This window comes from Leuciscus leuciscus, assembly GCF_965113295.1.
Source record: "Leuciscus leuciscus genome assembly, chromosome: 6".
In the NCBI taxonomy this organism is placed as follows: domain Eukaryota; kingdom Metazoa; phylum Chordata; class Actinopteri; order Cypriniformes; family Leuciscidae; genus Leuciscus; species Leuciscus leuciscus.
In genome coordinates, this window is record NC_138730.1 from 41751298 (window position 1) to 41765437 (window position 14140).

The 14140-nt window shown below is 36.6% G+C and overlaps 1 protein-coding gene across 2 annotated transcripts; it reads left to right on the forward strand.

The window, feature by feature from the left end:
- The first annotated feature begins 848 nt into the window (after positions 1-848).
- stap2a (signal transducing adaptor family member 2a) lies at positions 849-13791 on the forward strand. Of its 2 annotated transcripts, none has more exons than XM_082173170.1 (11): positions 849-1154; positions 2838-2909; positions 3966-4085; positions 6429-6485; positions 8051-8202; positions 8849-8980; positions 10340-10409; positions 10502-10604; positions 10697-10792; positions 11242-11370; positions 12193-13791. In XM_082173170.1, exons 1-11 carry the CDS (start codon positions 1053-1055, stop codon positions 12246-12248), a joined length of 1089 nt encoding a protein of 362 aa, XP_082029296.1. In that variant the 5' UTR covers positions 849-1052; the 3' UTR covers positions 12249-13791. The 2 variants fall into 2 exon arrangements, with proteins under 2 accessions (XP_082029296.1, XP_082029295.1); XM_082173169.1 differs by having other exon boundaries at positions 856-1154; positions 11239-11370.
- Positions 13792-14140: the final 349 nt, after the last annotated feature.

Here is a 14140-nt window from a genome sequence, read left to right on the forward strand (position 1 = left end):
GTAATAATATTTCACAATATTCCTGTTTTTACTGTATTTTTGATCAAATAAATGCAGCCTTGGTGAGCAGAAGAGATTCACTGTTCTAAAAACATACAAATCTTACATATCCCAAACTTTTGATCGGTATGTATTCGTATTAAAAATGCAGTTAAAATATAATGAATTCAATATTAAATAATTTAGGCTATAAAATGAAAATGGTAATAATAATAATAAATATGGTTTATTAAATAATTTGGTGTTCATTTGATAATTGAGTAGAGCAAAGAACTTATTTGCTAGAAGCACTACTTTATTTCATACTGTTTTAATAGTAACGTATAGCCTATATTTTTGAATTTTGTGTATCATATAACACATAACACTAAAAAAAATATTGAAAAATGTTTTCATTAATACAATGTTATTCATAATATAAAAATAGGTTGTTTATTCAATGTTTATATTATAAATTTTTTTATAATTATATTTGAATGCATTTTTAATATGTATATTGATCATATTTATTATTTTTATGTATATTCATACTATAACATAGGCTACTACAGCTACAGCACCAACTGAATTACAGTAGAATTAAGTTAACCCTTCTCTTCGACATAAACATCAATAAATGAACAATAGGCTATTATAACCTCACATACTTTCCATAAAATAGGATAGTCCAGCCTACGGGTGCCTGCGGGTCATAATGTAATCCCAGATGCTATATTGACTCTCGTGTGTGTGTGTGTGTGTGTGTGTGTGTGTGTGTGTGTGTGTGTGTGTGTGTGTGTGTGTGTGTGTGTGTGTGTGTGTGTGTGTGTGTGTGTGTGTGTGTGTGTGTGTGTGTGTGTGTGTGTGTGTGTGTGTGTGTTGAGCCCCTGAATGCGTGTCAGTGACGAGATTAATCACACATATCCAGTGTGCCATCCATCTTTCACCCAAAGAAGGCGTGTCGTTTCCCAGGCAGTAACATCATCCAGCGGCTCTTTGTCCCTCTTCAGTGTGTGTGTGTGTGTGAGTGTGTGTATATGTGTGTGTCAGTACCGGGCTGAGCTGCTCGAGTCATGGCGGCTGCGCCCGCGAACCCGCGCACCGGGAGCCCAAAAGCGCAGCTGCCGCCCTGTTATTACGAGGGATTCCTGGAGAAAAGAGGAGCGAAAGAGAAGGTGAGCGGTCATTACGACATGTCAAATACTTGATTTGATCATATCATCACGCGCAGCGGCATATGAGACGCATGGCACAGGCATTATTACGCGCGTATTGTGTGCATATGGGCGAGGTTTGCATTGATCAGCTTGTCTAAATATTATCAGTTTGCCATGTCACCACTCAAATGTTGATTCTGCATTTTAAATGAACATAAATAGATGAATGAGCTGACGTTGCTGCTGTGTGCCATGCGTTATGCCGCTGTCTGACAGCTCTATAAATGTCATAACTCATATTTGAGCTCTTATTTTGCCTGTTGGGTGCTTTAAATTCTCGGCAGTTGCTCTGGTAGTGGTAGTGTCTGTGGACACACCTTAATGCGGACCACATGCAGTCTAAAGTGTGTTATTAATATAATCCAGCGTCATTCTAATATGAATCATCAAGCATTCGTTCCCAGACACTATAGCATCTCTTCGAATCACGTTATTATAATGGAGTTCAGTGTTTTCTGCTGCTGACAGCTTAACGATGTCGATTGTCATTTAATACCACAGATTATTGAACATTCCAGTCTTTTGAGAGTCTTCATCAGTGGTGCATGACTCTTGCAGTGCACAGTTGTGGATTCTGTTTTCATGCAACTTTGACACACTAAAGTTACTAATCTGGTTAATAACTATAGGCCTACTGCAGATTAGAAATGATTTACAAGCCAGCCTTATTGATAGTGCATAATGCACGTTTTTAGTAAAGCAAGTAAATACTTTACAAAACAAGTGTTTGTTTAATTTCAGTGATTTGCAAAAAATGCTTTCTAGATGTAATTATGTTACATTGGTCGATATTTTAATATAAGTATGTTTCATTTATTATATTTTGATGTCTCTAAAAAAAAGTTTTTCATAATATAAAAATAAAGGGATAACACTTTATTATAAGGTTCATTAGTTAACATTAGTTATATTTATATGTGTGTGTGTGTGTGTGTGTGTGTGTGTATATATATAGCCTATATATATATACGTATACACACGCATACACATATGTGCGCACATATGTGTAAATGTGTACACACAAATAAAATATTTGTTAAACTAAAATATAATACATTAGCGCTAAACTAAAATATTAAAATAAAAAATAAAAATTTTTAAAAAAAAGGTGACAAAGAGGGCCACATACACCATGCGTATATTCAGGAGGGAATATTCAGTGGGGTTCAGGTGCACAGTGTATGACGGGGGTGTGGAGGGGGGTGGGTCTCAGATTTAGGACAGCTGTGCTCCGGGCCTGCGTGTGTGTGTGTGTGTGTGTGTGTGTGTGTGTGTGTGTGTGTGTGTGTGTGTGTGTGTGTGTGTGTGTGTGTGTGTGTGTGTGTGTGTGTGTGTGTGTGTGTGTGTGTGTGTGTGTGTGTGTGTGTGTGTGAAAGCCGTGCCCTGGGGAGCCATGAGCTGCCACTGAGATCAGGATTGAGCCAGACAGAGCAGAGAATCACAGACAGAAGAGTGGTAATCTATGCAGACATGACTGCCATTTGCTTCACTGCCAGAGCATTACCACGTCAACATTGTGTGTCAGAGCTCTGAATAGACATTTAACCATCCTGAGTCCAGAGAGAGATGATTTACTGTCACTTTTGTGTCTTTATATATAGTGCAATAAAGTCAAATTGCTTTTGTTTTCTCTCGGTGCAGGTGGCTCGTCGTTTATGGACCTGTTTATGTGGAAACACGTTATACTTCTTCAACAACTCTAAGGACACACATGTGAGTGACACATTCAGGGGTTTGCTACCCATACAGATGTATACAATCCTCTATCAATCTGTGGAGCATTAGGAGAGATCTAGCAGGACATTTTCTGCAAATCCCCTTCGAGTCTAAAGTCCACCGTAACCTTATCATCTCCATAAGCGCTCTCAGCCGTGAGAGAGCAGATGGCAAGGAGGCAGACGAGTTTGATCAGACTCGACTTAATTGTGGTTTCTGTATTGATTTTCGCTCTGAACCCATCAAGATAGCAGTTTCAACCTCTATAACCTCAGCCAGGGATGGGAAGGTTAATCTAGAGGGAAAAAAGAGAAAGTGACATGCAAAGTTTGCTGAAGAATCACACTGTGTGGGAACTTATGAATCATGAACTTGTGTGTTTATTCTTTGTGTGAAGAACAGACCCAAATTGAAGCCTTCATCTGCTGATCATACTTTTGGCAGACTCTTTTATCCAAAGTGTTGCACTGAAGGTTCACATTTTATCAGTTCTTGCTTTCCCTGGGATTCTGTTGTGTTATTCTGAGTTGTGTTTTTAATTTTAAAGGGATAGTTCACCTCAAAACAAAAATGTTTATATCATTTCCTTGTTACCTTGATACCTTCATTCCATTCCAAACATGTATATCATTCTTCTTTGAAACACAAAATGAGATGTTAGACAGAATTTCCGAGCTGGTGTTTTACAGTAAACAATGACAAAAATGTGGGTCATTTCTTCTCAGATGGATTCATATACATGTCTTATGGCTTCAGAAGCAGGGATCTGATTTTTACGTATTTTTTTTATTTTTTATTTATAGTTCCATATTTTTTCAACCTGAAAAGTGTGACCCATATGGGGAAAGAAATTGAAGCATTTTTAAAAATATTTATTTAAAATAATTTCCTCTAAAATTAAAGCGCTATAGTTTAACATTTACTGTAAAAGCAAATAAATAAAGACAGCAATAAATATTAGTATTACAATTTACTGTTGTTCTGTTACAAAAGGCATTTCTGGTTGACTTGTTCTTTTAAATGTCGCTCTGTATGTGTGTGTTTTCTAAATAGTATGTAGAGAAGTTGGATCTGAGTGGGTTTGTGTCTCTGATCGATGACCCAAGTCGTGATAGGAATCTCGAAGCAGCCAGATTGAACCTCCGCATGAAGGATGGAGAAATCAAGCTCACTGTGAGTATCAAATGTCTGTCAGTACACACACATCTCGCTCCCCTCATGCTCTTAATCTCGGCTCACACCCACAGATCGCTCACAGATCGCTCACAGACCGCCTGATGTATATTCTACAGTGTTGGGGGTGTAACGCATTACAAGAAATGCAAGTTATGTACTCAGATTACTTTTTTTAAGTAACTAGAAAAGTAACGCATTGCTTTTAAAAAATTTACAACAAAATGTCTGAGTTCAAATAAGTAATGCATGATACTTTGTTTTCCCATTTATTGAGTGACAGGTCTTCTGTCCCCATGCTGAGAGAAATCTGCGCTGTGTAAACATGATGGATATTGTAGTTCTAGACTAAAAGTAAACTCATCTCACTTGCAAAAATACAGATTCAGTATTCCTCAAAATGAATAAAAACAATGAAATGCAAACTTAGAATATAATGCAAGCCTGCAATAATTTAATGTTAAATTACACATATACTTTGTATTTAATATCACTTTATTAACCAATGTCTTTGAAGCTGACCTCCAATGATCCAATTCAACCATACTAAGCAAAAGTGACTTCAGATAAACATCACATTTGTGTTAATTTATTTTAGTTTTTAATTGCGGAAGTACGAGTGTTGAACTTTTTCTCTTCTTTTTTCTCTATTTTTCTCTTTTCTTTTGCAATTCAGAATGGCAGCAGGCGTGAATTTGCATTTCCTTCAGCCTGAGGCTTATTCATTTTTACTCTTGGTTTGAAAGGGCCTTTACATTTGCCAAAAATAGAACCTTTGTTGTTGTTGATGTTTTTTATTAAAAAACAAATATGCAAGCCAAGGCCAGATGAGAAAATGTAACGCAAAAGTAACGTAAAAAATTACTTTCCATAAAAAGTAACTAATTAGTTACTTTTTAGTTAACTACTTTAAACTAATTAGTTACTTTTTAGGGAGTAACGCAATATTGTAATGCATTACTTTTAAAAGTATCTTTCCCCAACACTGATTATACACTAAGGGTGTGTTCACACTTGTAGTTCGGTTCTCTTGGTTGAATTGGTCCGGACCAAAAAATAAAATTATATATTTATTCCTGATTCGCTTAGCGAATCCACTCGAATCTTAACGAACCTAAAGATACGAAACAAAAAACACCCGGCTTTTATAACATATTTTGCGTCGGATCTTACCGAACATCCAAAACAAGGCTGTGTGATGCGTATGATGGTATTTTTACCAGTTGAGAACTCATGAAGAGCTTATAAAATGTGTGGAGTCAAAACAGTGCCAGGAATTTCTTAGTTACACACACACACAAACACTGAGATGCGTTTCCGACACCTTTACTGAACGGTAATAGGCACCGTATCCTGATGATGAGATGAACCAGGTATGTTGTTTGAGCATTCTTTCCATTTTAAGGTCTTGTGACACCACGTCCTGTTTTTGGTTTGTTTAGATGCTTTTGGTCCGTGTCGCTATCATATTTCAATCGGGTCTCTGTCCACTTGTTCGGTGTGCACCAGGGATCGGATGGTCACACTTATTCACGTGAACCACACTAACAGAGCAATCGCTCCAGGGTTCGTTTTAATCCAACCAAAACCTGTCAAGTGTGAACACAATGACAAGCGCTTTCTTGAAACAATAAGCTTGGACTCTCTATGAGACAGTCACGCACGTCTCAATCCCATCACACTCTCCTAAATGAGCAAATGTGGGTTTTTCACTCTTTACAAACTTCTCCAGAAGTACAGAATTTACATTTCGAACGCTATAGAGAGTTTTGGTTTCATGGACCATTATTGTATTCTTGTTTATGCTCAGCACATCTGATGCCAGTAATAACACTTCCAGGCTGATCCAGGTCATATTATGGTCAGGTCAAGACTAAACAGCACTTACTGTACAGCGTAGGATCACTATCAGACATTGAATGTACTGTAGTCTTTGCTCAGGAAACTGTTGGTTTACTTTGCGTTGGGAATGAGGGTTGATCTGAGGTCTGCTAGAGAGATTGTTAAAAGATTACCAACAGAAAGAGGCAGAAAAACACTTTCCCCGACATTGACTATCACTGTACTTTGATACTTCCTCTTACAAAGCCAATACGCAGCCCTTCCATACCTCAAAGAAATGCATAAATAAAAGTTCTGTGAAAATTGAATTCACAAATACTAATGTGTTGTAGTTTTCCTCATTTGTAAGTCATCTTGGATAATCAATAAATGTAATGTAGATCTAATTGGCTGTGAGATACTATATGACTGTAATGTAATGCAGTAGTGTAAGGAAATATTTGCATTGATTTATAGTTATTAATATAATTAATGCCAATATGTGTCTCTCTTTCCTCTCAGGCACCAAATCTTGAGGCACGTGAGCTGTGGAAAGGATTTCTCTACTCTGTCGTAGATGTGAGTTCAATCAAATGAGTATTTGTTTTTATTATAACAGATGTTAACATGTATTCTTTAGTGGGAATGCTGGCTTAACGCTAGTGGATTTTGTAGTGCTATTGTGTGCATGTCAATAAACACTTACAGCTCCTCCTGCAGAACAATGAATTTTGATCAGACTTTTTTACACGCAGTCTTGAATAATATTGCTGTTCTGAGCTGGTTAAGATCTGAGACCTTTGAACTGCAGGAGGCTTTGAGATTTATGACCAGTTTCCAAGAATGCAGCTGATACTGTTGTTTCTTTCAGTTTGGGAAGAATTTGGTTGACCATTATGTATTTTTTAATGGCTAAATATCTGATATCTAGATCGTTTATTACATGTTGGGGGTTGGTCAGAATTGTTGTTGTTGTTTTTTTTAGAAAGAAATTAATACTTTTATTCAGAATCAGCAGGGATGCATTCAGTTGGACAAAAGTGACAATAAGGACAATTGTAATGTTACAAAATTTAAGAAAATGTATCAAGGTTTTCATAAAAATGTTAAGAAGCACAAATGCATGTGTCAACATTGATAATAATAATAATAATACTACATGTTGCTTGAGCATTAAATCAGCATTTTAGAATGATTTCTGAAAGATCATGTGACAATTGACACTAGACAAAATGTTCTGTTAATCATATAGTTGGACACTGTTATCAGCTAATAGCGAGAATTTCGAAATGGCCAAATATGAATTGTCTTGATGTAGTGTTCTTTCATCATTGTGATGTGTGTTTAATAATTAAACCACTTTATTTGGACTTCAGACAATCAATAGAGTTAATGTAACAAAAGTGTTTCAGGGAAATAAAAAGTAGGATTATAATGGGCTATTCTAGATATTAGATTATTTTAGACTATCGAGACTTTGTTCAAATTAATATTGTTGAAAGATTGTCTTAATAGCTTAAATGTTTTTGAGAATTTCATTTAATATAATCTGTTTTATAATTAAGGGTGTGTTCACACTTGGCCGGTTTGGTTCGATAGAAATAAACTTTGGTGTGATTACTCTGTTAGTGGTTCATTTGAATCATTTGAATTGAACAAGCAGACTGAGACCTCTGAAAAGGCACACAGCATTGTTTTGGATGTTCGGTAAGAATTGTGGCAAAATATACATCTTACACACTGTTTTTTTTTTTTTTTTTTTTGTATCTTTAGGTTCGGTGTTAAAAATGACAGTGTGAACGCTAAGTGAACCAGAATGTATCACTTTCTTTTTTGGACCAAAATAACCAAGAGAATCGAATTACTAGTGTGAACACACCCTTGAACAGTTTTAGTTGGATGTTAGTCATGCAATAAAGTAAATGTGCCATGATCAGGTCTTATAAAAAGTATTTATCACCGTCAAATCCACTGGCTTTACATCAGTCCCGTTTAAAACAACACCCTGAAACACCTCCCACTCGTTTCTTTAGTGATTCTGCTCACATGTTTTCATAGATAAAGGGATCAGAGTCCCCGTGCACTATGGCCGGTGTATTTAACCGTGCAAATTGGAGTGACACATGCTGTGCGTCTGATTCCAGCTGGCCGTGCCCACGACTCTCACCCTCCTGCCCGGGCAGCTGCACATGCTGAAGGAAGTCGTGGAGAAAGAAAAAATGCGCCGAAAGGCACGTGCGTCTTCCAGAGCCCCCTCGTCCCCCCTCTCGCTCCCGCTGGTGGGGGAAATACCTGCGTGAGTCTCTGTTTATCTGAGCCAGTGTGTTTGTGGAGAGGGTCTGAGATGACATTCTTGAACGTCTCTGTGTTTATCCATTGCTAAAACATCAGTTACTATTGCCCTTATAGTGTTACTTTTCTTAACGATTTTTGCCTACGTGATTAAAAACCGGCAAACATATTTAATAGATTTAACGCTGTGACCTAGCCAGCAATAAAAATAAACAATAAAAACGATCTCTTCCGTGTGATTCTTATTTTACATGCCATTTCTCAGAACTATAAAATGCAGCCAAACTAGACGTTTTAGTGTTTACAGTGTTTTATATCATTATTTGTATGTTTTATGAGGTATAGTTGATGTGTTATTCATAACTTCTCATCCATTGTCATTCTGTATTTGTTATTGCCGTTAACAAGTTCTTGTTAGAAGTGACACTAAGGTTACTAAGGTTTCAGTTCTTATTACGCATTACAAAAATCTTTTTTATTTTTGTACTTTATTTTTAGCCTTTCTAGGCATTTTTAGACTTGATATTGTTGACAGGAATTGGATTAAAAGCACAAACCTTTAGCAAAATATACTTATTTAACCAATGTGAATAATGTCATTCTTAGTGGATACTTGAGACAAATATGTTCTTGTGTGTGTTATTTGGCAGGTGTTTCAGGCCTGTGTCTCGAACTGAAGCTGAGGTGCTGTTAGAAAGACATCCGGACTGTGGGAACATGCTCCTCCGACCGGGCCGGGACGGATCTTCACTCGCTGTCACCACACGACAAGACCTGAATGGGTAAAAACACTGAAACTCTCCCTCTTTTTATTTATTACTATTAACCTACAAAAATACACTTGTTCTAAGCTCTGTTCTAAAACTTAGTAAGCCTCCTTGCTGTCTGCTGTTTACATTGGCCTGTGACTTATAAAGCAGCATCCTAAACCAGATGGAACATCGTAAGTGAATTATTAGAGATATTTATAAACAGCAGCTCTGCACACTACACAAATAGTGCTCATGAAGTGTAGCGCACAGGAGACGGGACGCTTAATTCCAGTGGAGCATAAAATATACAAAGCATTTCCACATATCAGTGGAAAAACATTCACTACTGAATTAATTATAGTTGACATTATTTGACCTAATATGGCATCTTGAATTTGTTCTCGAAAAGCCTGTAGTGCAATGTGTTCTTGAGACCATTTCATTATAAGTGGCCATTGTGACATCATCACTGGATTTCATTATGACATCCTAAATAGACATGACTGAATTTTCCCTGTTTATTAATTATGACATCATCACTGAATTTCACTGGATTCATTTTTGTCATCATAAAGGGCCATTATGGCGACCACTGAATTTCATTTTGAAATCATAAATGGACTTTATGACTGAATTTTCCCTTGGTTTATTTATTTTGATGTCATCACTGGATTTTATGATGTCCTCATACTCATAGGACTGCACATACTTTATACGTCAATGTGTGCTAGTCATTTAGTGAATGCTTTTATCCTGATCAATATACAGTACAACCGGTCTATTTTCACTCCAGTTTCTCTAGACTAAGCGTGTGTGTGTGTGTGTGTGTGTGTGTGTGTGTGTGTGTGTGTGTGTGTGTGTGTGTGTGTGTGTGTGTGTGTGTGTGTGTGTGTGTGTGTGTGTGTGTGTGTGTGTGTGTGTGTGTGTGTGTGTGTGTGTGTGTGTGTGTGTGACAATCAATGGAATTCCACTTAAATTCAATGGATTCATTCACTGACACTGGATCACTGGATCAGTGTTACTTCAGTATCATTTATTTAATAATATTTTGTTTAATAATATTTAGATTTAGCTTTTATTTTTTTATTTTCAGTTTTCATTTAAAATTTTTTTTGTTTTAGTAATTTTGTTATGGGCTTTTGTTGTTTTTAGAATGAATTATGTTTCACTTTTAGTACTTCAACTTATTTTAGATTTTGCCAAGACAACATTTCTAAGTTTTTCATTGAATTATTTTTATTTTATTTTATTTTAGCTTTTTTTTTTTTTATTAACGAAAATGTTATTTATTTGTAGTGCCAGTTACTGTGTCATTATAAACGGCCTAATAGGATTGAAGTCGGCTCGCTAGTGTTTACAACAGAGCCGTTGTGTTGTTTCCTTTTTCAGATCAGTGTTCAGGCATTACAGAGTGACACAGAAGCAGCAGGGTGGTTACATCATCGACGTGGAAAACCCAGTACGTGTAAATGACTTTCTTAATTAAGGGAAAACATCCACCTTCTCCTTGGGGAAATCTCACTCCTTTTATTTTTTGGCCTCTTCCTCCAGATCCCCTGTCCCACACTGCATGATGTCATCAATGCACTCGTGGAAAAAACGGCCGGGACTCTTCAGCCCTTCATATTAGAGGAGCCTTATGAGGAGAACATCAGTATGTCACAAACACAATGTTAAACTGGGCCATAAAATGACACTTAGTTTGCTTGGCACTGAACTCATCATCTGAATTTCCTTTTCCTGTAGCGTTTGTGTCATCCAACGATGAGAATGGAGAGCGAACCCTGCACTGTGCTCCCGCTGGACCTCTCTCTCGAGCTCCGTCACTGCCCCGTAAACAAGGTACCACACATCTCACGCTTCACACAACGACATCTGCTGCTGTTTAGGTCATAGGCCACAGGTTCAAACCCAACGTGTTATTATCCAGATATTTTTGGGCACTTTTATGACAAATAATTTGTTATATCAGCTTCAATGCCCGTGCCAAACAACATGCAGGAACAGTTGCACTTGGATGCTGTGGTGAATCTTGCTGTGCAAGTATGAAACAAGTCTCAATCTGTGTGTTTGAGCAATTTGTGGCTTGTAGGAATTGCATTACACTGTGAAAAGTTTGAGAAAATGCTGGCTATGTTTGAACACTAGATCTAGGACTGCACATGCTTTATATGTCAATGTGTGCTAGTCATTTAGTGAATGCTTTTATCCAGATTAATATACAGTATACCCGGTCTATTTTCACTCCAGATTCTCTTGACTGAGTGAGAGTGTGTGTGTTCGGTCAGTAGGTACAGACAGATGGACGCTGCGGTCACAGACGAGATCTCCCAGTCCCTCACAACGATCCTTTTCCCCTTCTGGCTCTCCGTCCAACTCCATGAGAAGACTGGTTCTGTCTCCCTCACCTCTCTCTCAGAGTAAGAGCCTGAGCACTTTTAACCCCTCCAATGAACTTGTTTTGGGATTGACTTAGACAGTAAGAAACAATATCAATAATATGAAATAATCTCAATAATATAGTTATTAATTATAACAATTAGTATTAGTATTATTATTTAGTTTTTTTTTATATTTGTATATAATTTATTTAATTACACGCTACAGTTCAAAAGTTTGAGGATGATAAGATTTTTTTCTTTTATTCAACAAGGATACATTAAATTGATCAGAAATTACAGTAAAGACATTTATTAACACAATATTTCTATTTCAAATAAATGTCGTCTTTTAAACTTTCTATTCATCAAAGAGTTGTAATATATTTGATGGTTTCCAAAAAACGGTTTTCAACATAATAACAAGAAATGTTTCTTGAGCAGCAAATCAGCATATTAGAATGATTTCTGAAGGATCATGTGACACTGAAGACTGGAGTAATGATGCTGAAAATTCAGCTTTGATCACTAAATTATGTTTGAAAACATATTGAAACAGAAAACAGTTCTTTTAAATTGTAATAATTTTTCACAATATTACTGTTTTACTGTATTTTGATCAATAAAAATGCAGCCTCTGTGAGCTTAAGAGACTTCTTAAAGCATTAAAAAAAATCTTCATCAGCATTAAAAAAAAACAGACATCAAACTTTTGAACAGTAGTGTATATTTTTTCTCCCTATGTGCATTAGATTCTCTGGGACCCCAAACATACAGTAAAAGAAAAATCAGTCTTAACAGAACATGATGGTTAAAATATGACTGGATATTTAATATATGACTAGGAAATTCTCTTCCCTTCAGGCCTCACAGACGAGCTTAAACAGAAGCTGGAGAAGAGACGGACTAGTCAAGATTGATTTCCTCCTCGTTTCTGCCCACCCTTCGCCGTCTCAATCTTCCAGTGCCTTCCAATAAAGACTGATGTCCTGTTGAAGGAACAAGGACTCCCTGTAATCGACATTCTTCCCTCAGCGTGACTTAAACAATGCCACTTTATTTGACTTTATTAATAACACGAGAGCCGAAGTCCACCAGCTTGTCCTGCCTCATGATAAGGCCGTCACACAATGTCGCGTGTTCCTTTGAGATTACAGAAAATTAAAAAGGGAAAATCTGAGCCAATATTCTTTATATCTTTCTCTCTCTCTGTTTAATTAATAAGACCTTTACACTCAGGTTTGTAATGACAAAACCATGAGTCAAGAGGACATTGCCACACATTTAGGAAAGAAGCACATCAAACTGGTCTTACTAAAGGACTTAATATATCTGGTTTCAATCAAGCACTAACTGTGAACTGGATCTATATGCTCAGATGAATGTGAATATGATGTTGTTCGGGGCAGGGTCCAAAATTAACACGTCCCATTTCCAAATGCACATATAAATTGGGCAAATATGCATTTCTGCTTTTGGCTGAGGCCAAGAATATAGATATATTCCTAAAGATATAGGCCTAAATTGAATCAGTTAATGCATTCCCTGGGAATCAAACTCATGACATTGGCATTGCTAGCACTTTTTGAGCTTCAGTAATGGAAGTTAAAACAGAAATATGAACATGATAAAAAAAAATGTAATCGAATTGTAAAACTGACCCACACTGACTTGAGAGGAGTGGCAAAAGTTAATTTTTTACCCTGCTTCCCAGTGTCTCTGTAGAGTGTCTCTGTAGAGTCTCATGTTTTGAAATTTGAATGACGCTTTTTTTTTTTTTGGACACATTTGCAGGAGAAGAGGCACGTTTTGGCAAAAAAAAAAAAAAAAAAGGTATTTGAATATTAAGGACAATTCAGCCTTCTAGAAGTGAGTATGGTTTGTAAGCGTTTAGGGATAGGTTGTGAAATGGTTGCATTTGTGTTCCTGATTAACTTACTGCCATTATCGGTTTTATGAACATGCATGGTGCTACTGTGACTTTGTAGATATCTGTTTTCATGTGATGTTAAAATCATTTCTTGTTATTTATAACTGTGATATTTATGGGAATTAAAGGGACGGTTTTATAGAATTCATCCGCTGTTATAGTTTTACATTCGACTAACGTTACATGCATGGACTGCGTGTTTGTCCGCGGCATTATTTAATTTCAACGCCGGTTAGAAGAACAGCTCATTGCCGCCATCTTGCCACTGAAAACGGTACTAACAGTTTTGACAAAAAAGAGGACTTCAGGCGTTCAATGCAATGGTGGTGAGGATAAACCTTTCGATGCATTACTAGAATTTCAAGAGCGTCTAGTTAAGCAAGCACTAGTAAAAACATTTGCAAAAGAACTTGATCAAAAGAAAGCGTTGTTCCTGGGATAAATGTTTCTAATGGACTACTTTTAGAGGACACTTAACTACTAACAGTTATACATACACAAGTAAATGATAAAACACCTTAAACCCAGATTAATATCTCATGTCCGTGTATTTATTTGGTATAGCCGGTTATTTACGAAACCTGATCGCCCAGTAACAGTTAGGGTTTATGATGACTGACCACCAGGAGGCGTCGTTAACTAACTTAGCTTGTCTCATCATTTCGTTGCCTTCAAAGTTTCTAACACAAATGTTATTGCATTGATTCAACTGTTAGTTGTAGTTGGAAAAATAAAGTCCAGTGAAAAAAGAAGTTATTCTGATTCAAGATTACCAAAGAACATGGTTAAAAATAATAATAATGATGTGCACAGATAAATCATTTAGAATAAACACCTATATTTAACACCGCTTCAATGTTCAAATGGGGATTGAAATAATGT

Coding starts and splice junctions, on each gene's coding strand:
- stap2a (XM_082173169.1), top strand. CDS start 1,053: ATGGCGGCTGCGCCCGCGAACCCGCGCACCGGGAGCCCAAAAGCGCAG. Junction 2,910..3,965: donor ACAACTCTAAGGACACACAT/GTGAGTGACACA, acceptor TTTTCTAAATAG/TATGTAGAGAAGTTGGATCT. Junction 4,086..6,428: donor ATGGAGAAATCAAGCTCACT/GTGAGTATCAAA, acceptor CTTTCCTCTCAG/GCACCAAATCTTGAGGCACG.